Genomic DNA, 6,692 nt, shown 5'->3' on the forward strand with positions numbered 1-6,692 from the left:
ATATTTTAGGCGAAAACTTAGGCAGGGAGTGTCTGCGCTCCTGGCCATGTCTGGGGTCTCTGGGACCCACTGGACCAGGATGGAGCATGGTTTAAAGTGAGCACCCGAGGGAAATGTCCCTGGCTGTGATGTCTCCGGACCCCCAGCAAGATTTCAATCCGTTGCAGTGCTCCAGAAGGAACACTGCTGCTAGGGCTGCTACGGCTCTGATGGTAATTAAGGAACAAAATTAAGACAACACAGATCCTCCCTCCCTCCCGTCGCCCACTCTAGGGCTGGGACGGGCGAACATTTCACCTGCCCTCTCGGCTTAATCGCAGCCGAGAAATCCCCGGCTGGAGCGGGGCCAACGCGACCTCCCGAGGTCTGGCCCTCGGGTGCCGGCGGGCGCGAGGCAGTCGCACCGCGGCACGCCGTCGGGCGGTTCGCTCGCTATCGATCCAGCTGCAGAAGTTTGGGAAACACTCGGTCAACACCCGCCGGCCGCCCTGGCACGCCGCTGCTTTCCCGGAGCCGTCATCCCGCGGGGTCTGCTCCCAGCCCGCTGCCCCCGGCCGCTCGCCACCCTTCCCGCACGGATCCTCGGGGGACATGCCGCAGCAGCAGGGGGTTTGGGATGCCCACCCCGCTTCCCGGGAGGAAGGGGAGGCCGAAGCAGGGAGAAATTGTAAGTGATTTCTCCAAGGTTACAAAAGGCGTCTGTGGTTCGGGAAGGAAACAAAGCAACGAAGCCGACGCTTCCTCCCCGGTGCTGCCTGCCTCCCAAATGATGTAAAGGAAACCTAAAACGCCCCTTGCCCGAAGAGGGGATGGTCAGCGCTCGGGGAGCATCTTCGCTGATGCTCTGGGCATCAGGACAAGCAAGCCTGCCCCGACCAAGGGGGCTGGGGTGCCCGCTGCGCCGGCTGCCGGGCCTGCAGCAGACACAAGGTCGCCGGGAGAGCGATGAGACCCCCGTCCTCGGGTGCCCGGGGGGCTGCCCGGGGTGTGCAAGGGGATTCGCCCGGGGATGCTGCCCCGTCCAGCCAGGGGGTCGCACCCGGGATGCTCCGGGGGTCGCACCCAGGATGCTCACAGCACCTCCCCCGTGAAGCCGGGGGGTCCCTCCCGGGGATACCGTGGGGCGCCCACCCCGGGGTCGCTCGCGGTGGGGACCCTTCCCCTCAGCCAGCACCCACCGCCGCCAGCACCGCCGCCGCCGACCTACCCAGCTTCATCAGGCAGGCCAGCAGGATCCAGAGGGAGATCTCGAAGGGGATGCGGACGTGCGAGTAGTCGATGCCCAGCACGGGGAAGGCTTTGCGGGGCTTGGCGTGCCCCTCGCCCGAGTGGTTGGCCGCCTGCTTGTTCAGCGGGTGCATCTCCTGCGCCGTGGCCGGCGGCGGCGCGGCCGTGATACCCCCGGGTTCCCCTCCCGGTACCGGTGCCGGGTGTCTCCGGGAAGGCTCGGAAGCCAACATAGGGTTGGCCTGCAAGCCCTGCCCGGGTAGCAGCGAGCCCAACAACACCAGCAGCACCCATGGCAGGAGGCGCAGGGCCATGGCGCAGGGCGCTGGGCGCGGCGGGGGCTCGCCGGGGACCGGGACCCACGGGCGGTTCGGGGTCGGAGCAGCCCCGGCGGTAGCCTGCGAGGGACCGGGACCGGGACCGGGGCTCGGGCGGCGGAGGAACGGCGGAACATCCCCCGGAGCGGCCGGGGCGGCCGCGGGGAGGAGGCAGGGGCGGAGGCGGCCCCGCAGCGCCTGCGGAATGCAGCGCCCTGGGCACGGCGGCGGGGCCGGGCCGGGGGCAGGGCGGGGAGGGGCGGAAAAAGGGGGGGAAAAAGGGAAAAAAAAAAAGGGGAAAAGGGGGGGGGGGGGAAGGAGGGGGGAGAGAGGGGGGTGCGGGGGTGCGAGGGGGAAGCGGGGGTGGGTGGAAAGGGGGGTGTCGGGAAATGGGGGGTGCAAATGGAAAGGGAGGTGCAGATGGAAAGGGGGAGCTGCAAAAGAGGGGTGCAAGTGGTAAGGGGGTGCTGGGAAATGGGGGAAGTGGGGAGGGGGGGTGGAAAGGGGGGGGGTGCTGGGAAATGGGGTGCAACTGGGAACGGGGGGCTGCAAAGTGGGGGGTGCCGTGACACGGTGCAAGTGGGAAGGGGGAGCTGCCAAGTGGGGTGCAACTGGGAAGGGGTGTGCTCTGAGACGGGGTGTAACTGGAAAGGGGGGGGGGGGGTGTTTTGAAATGGCGCAACTGGGAAGGGGGCACTGCAAAGCGGGGTGTGCTGTGAAACGGGGTGCAACTGGAAAGGGGGGTGTGTTTTGAAACGGGGTGCAACTGGAAAGGGAGCACTGCCAAGCGGGGTGTGCTATGAAACGGGGTGCAAGTGGAAAGGGGACACTGCAGAGGGGGGTGCCACCGGAAAGGGGGCATTGCAAAGTGGGGCGTGTTGTAAAACGGTGCGACTGGAAAGGGGGGCACTTCAAAGTGGGGTGCAACTGGAAAGGGGGGTTGCAGGGCTGAGGGGCGTGCTGCAAAGTGGGGTGCAGTTGGAAAGAGGGCACTGGAAGGGGGGTGGGAGGGCTTTGCAAAGTGGGGTGGATGCTGCAAAGGGTGTGCACAGGGGCAAGGGGTGCACTGCAAGGCGGGGCGCAGCTGCAAAGCAGGGTTAGAACCCAAAAGGGGGAGCAGGGGAGCAGGAGGGCACTACTGCAAGGCAGGGGGCAACTGCAAGGGGGGTGCATGGGTCAAGGGGTGCGGTGCAAAGCGGGGTGCAGTGCAAAGGGTGGGGCAGGGAAACGAGGGGGTGCTAGAGCAAGGCGGAGTGCAGTGCAGGGCGGGGTTCAGCTGAAAAGGGTGCACGGAGGAGAAGCGTGCGGCGGGCACGGGTGCAAGCCTCAGAGGTAGGTGCGGTGCAAGGTGGTGCAATGCCAAAGGGAGGTGCGTGGAGGCAGGCTGAGTACATGGAGGGGGGCGAAAATGCGTGGAAGGGTGCACAGGGGCGATGTGGGCACAAGGAGTCAAAGGGGCCATAATGCAAGGTGTGAAAGGAAGGGAGGGAAGGGGGATCTGGGCCCAGGCCGGGCGGGTGCTGCTGCCGGAGGGGTGCAGTGGGGTGACACTGCAGGGCTGGGGACAGCAGAGCACTGGGAGAGCAGAGCAGCCGCCTGCCTCCTCCGTGTTTGCTGTTGGGAGAGGGGAACGGGGCGGTGGGATTTGCAAAGCTTCCAGCGGGGTTAGAAGGGGCCTGGTGGGCATTGGCTGTTATTCTAGGCCGACGGGCTGCTGTAACCCCATCTGCGCCTGTTGGTAGCTCCGTGCCCTTCGTCCTAGTCACCAGGAAATCTGATAAGGATCTAATAAAACCCCGGGTGTAGCCGGGGGGGGGGGGGTTGCTCAGCACCACACGCCTGGGCTCCGCCACCCTGATTTCTTGGCTCTGCTGCGCTGTTCCTGAGCGTCACTGGAGCCATCAAAGCTGGCGCGAGTTTTGAACTGATTTAACAGGTGAAAGTTGGGGGCAAGTGAGCCTTTTGTTAAAGACACAGTCCCTGATCCTTGGGGGCACTTGGTGTGGGAAAGACGTGGGTTCTTGGCAAGGCACATGGAAGGTAAAACCCAAGAGCTTTGAAGGTTACGCTTGCTGGTTTAGATCAGTGACGTTCCTCTTTTAAAATGGCATCAGCTTCCAGCGTGATGGTGCTTGGGGAAAGCTGCAGGAAACGCCGACGTTCGTCCTCTGGCAGACCTGGGTGGGAAGAGGGAGCACGCCGTGTTGCTGGTGGAAATGATCAACGACAAACGTGACCCATCAATTAACGTGAATCACGAGTCTGAGCAGGAACCAGCTAGGTGTGTCAATTCCTCTCTTCCGCTTGGTTATGTCCTCAATAGTCAAATTAATCTGTTTTACCAATTAAGCGAGAAATCCTGAAAGTTTCTCCTTTTGAAAGAGCTTAGTCATAACTGGGTGAGAAGCCTGATCCTAGACTATGGCAGCTAATTTGTGTTTCAGCTGAAGCAGGATTGGTGCTGGGAGCATGCAGGCAACTAGACGCTCGTTCAGGAGCAAACACTGGCTCTGGTTTTCTTTCAGAAACAGTTCTGAGAAGCTAAAACCAGTACAATGTTCCCTTGAAATAACTGGGTCAGATTCGTCCACCTCCTCACGCCTAGATCAATCAACAGTCATGGTGGGCTGGCACGAACCATCTAGTATCTCGCTATTGTACCTTTGCCAGTGGGGGATGCAGCATCAAATTAACTTCTTGCTGCTTTGGTAGCGTGCTTGCACTTGCCTGGCTGAATAACGCTGGCTGGACAGAGGCCTTTCAACCTATTGAACAGGCTGGTGCTCTGGAAATGACTTAAGTTGGTGCAAATTCTTGCCAAAGGGGAGAGATATTCCCGCTTCCTCCTGATCGGGACACAAAGACTTGGAGACATTCAATTAAATCTGCGTACCGGAGTTAATGAATCGTCTCTGCAGTGCTCTGATAGTGGCAAATAACCCCATCAGGGCCTGGGGGCTGAGCTGCGTTGGTGCTTTTTTCAGCTATTCCTAGCTCGTGTGCCATGAGAGGAGTCCAGTTACCTGCAGCTTTTTATGGCCCAGCTGAGACGCCCGCTTGAGAGTCTTGGAACTTGCACCACCCTTGCACTGGGAGGGAGCGTAACGAGGCTTGAGCTGCTTGGCCTGCAAAGGGAGAGCAAAACTACTGCGTGAATGGGCACCTGGAGCTTTAAAAATGTCCAATCAAGCAAATTGCATAAGTTATAATACACCAGAGCTTATCCTATTGTATCCTGGAGAGCAAAATCACACACTGTGGATACAGCTCCTCCGCATTTAACTTCATAATTGTCTTCCTTGGAAAGACAAGTGTGTCCCTGGAAATACTTTGCACCTCTTTCCTTCAAGCAGCTGTGTAGCTGGGCACCTGCACTGACCCAAGTTCCTCCAGGCCACAGAAGCATGCAATTTCACAACCAGCACCCACTAATACAGTACCCAGCAAATGCCCAGAGCTGTGTTTACATCTAAGTCGTGCAGGATTCAGTCCTCATATTGAGGAAAATCTGCAGCAATGCTTTGCTCTTCCATGGTAGCTTTGACCAGAGCATCTGAATATTTTCCAGTAGACATTAATCATCAAAAGGTAAACATCTTTTACATTGCTCAGGGAGGCAAACCCAGCCAGACACACAAGAGAAGGGAACTGTTTTCTGTAGATTTGCTCAAAGAAACCAGGAATGCAAACCTTGCTGTACATACTGGCTGCAGTCCACGCTGGCTACATGAATATTTTTATACATGTATAGTCTATTTCTATATTAGACACAGCTGTTGCTTTCTCATCCTCTGTGTATTTATTTGAAAAAGATGAACTCGGCACAACTACCTCTCGGTTTATACTTCGCTGCTGTTCCCCCATCCCTGCTTCCAACTCACAATTGGCTGGGCAAAGTGGATGCAGGTCAGGCTTTCTGTCAAATGATTTTCTTTTTCTCTGGTCTGCTCCAATAAACAACACAGTTAAGTGGAAAGTAAAGGATGCATGCCACTAAATTTTATTTCAGCTGCTCTAGTTGAACCATTTCTGCCAGCAAAAAAATCTGGTCCAGCTCCAGCACTCACTGCCCTATGTCTGCAAGACAAACCATGTTGCTTCTCTCTCACGGAGCAAGGTCTACACCTACAAACTTGTGTACATGTGTGCTGTGACTTCCTCACTATGTCATGGTGTGGAAAACTTAACTTTCTCATGAATTTTCTACATTTTTACACTATTTTTTTGTGTGTTTGCATGCATATGTGTAGCATAAATTGATGACAGGAGACGTGTATTTACTGACAGCATTAAGTAATGCCTTCTGTCTGACTTAAATTATTTTCCCTCGTGTTATAAGCAGGCCAAGTCCAACTCTCAGGCAGTTTTATTCCTTGCTCCCTGTCTGTTTCTTGAGACTGAAAATCCAGCCACCCTATTTCATGAGTATACTCTCCGAGGTGGTGTTTATATGGCACGACATTGGGCGCTGGGAAGAGAATGCCTTGTTTACATTCCCCAACATGCCTCCAGTTCCCTTTGTGACCACAGTGAGTTCCTTAAACTCTGCAGATCTGCAATTCAGAATGAGTAAGTACCCGCAGCTCTCCTTGACTTCAGCCACTGTTATGTCTATCACCAGCTCTGAAAAAAATCAAGCCTTCTATGCCCCAGTTTCCTCTCTGTCAGCAAGCAAAACTTACATGTCAAGGGCATCTGAAGCCTGATGGATTTTTGCGTGGAGCTTCAGATCCCCATGAGGATGGCAGCTGAGAAAAGAAGATAAAACCCTGTTGTAAGGGTGGTAGTGATGGATACTGATTATTATTTGTTTAATTAAAAGAGCCTGGACAGACGCAGAGGCAACAATTAATTATCTCCTGTAAAACCTTTGACCACAGCTAAATAAATTAATGGGTTATGAGATGAAGACAAATCATTAAAGCTAATAGTTGGTCTGTCCTTTATAAATCGAGAGGTATATGGGAAATTCCTCAAGCTCGCACATAACGTCTGATCTAAGAGGCTTTTTGCTCTGTTAACACAGAATAGGGGAGTAGCAATTTCCTTCTGTTGTGCAGCTGGAGTTATCTAGGAGCTGTAAAACGAAGTTCTAAACGAGAATTTAATCATTAAAGTTTATTAATAGACTTCAGAACGTTTAGTTGG

General features: G+C 55.8%; 1 protein-coding gene across 1 annotated transcript in view; it reads right to left on the reverse strand.

Moving 5' to 3' along the window:
• The window catches only part of SLC9A1 (solute carrier family 9 member A1), a 30,636-nt gene extending 28,910 nt beyond the window's left edge, over positions 1–1,726 (reverse strand). The window contains 1 exon segment of the mRNA XM_035562312.2: positions 1,208–1,726. Within this exon segment, the coding sequence (XP_035418205.1) occupies positions 1,208–1,541 (334 nt within the window). The 5' untranslated portion in view covers positions 1,542–1,726.
• Between the last annotated feature and the right edge of the window lie 4,966 nt (positions 1,727–6,692).

This window comes from Cygnus atratus, chromosome 23 (genome assembly GCF_013377495.2).
Source record: "Cygnus atratus isolate AKBS03 ecotype Queensland, Australia chromosome 23, CAtr_DNAZoo_HiC_assembly, whole genome shotgun sequence".
NCBI classification, from domain to species: domain Eukaryota; kingdom Metazoa; phylum Chordata; class Aves; order Anseriformes; family Anatidae; genus Cygnus; species Cygnus atratus.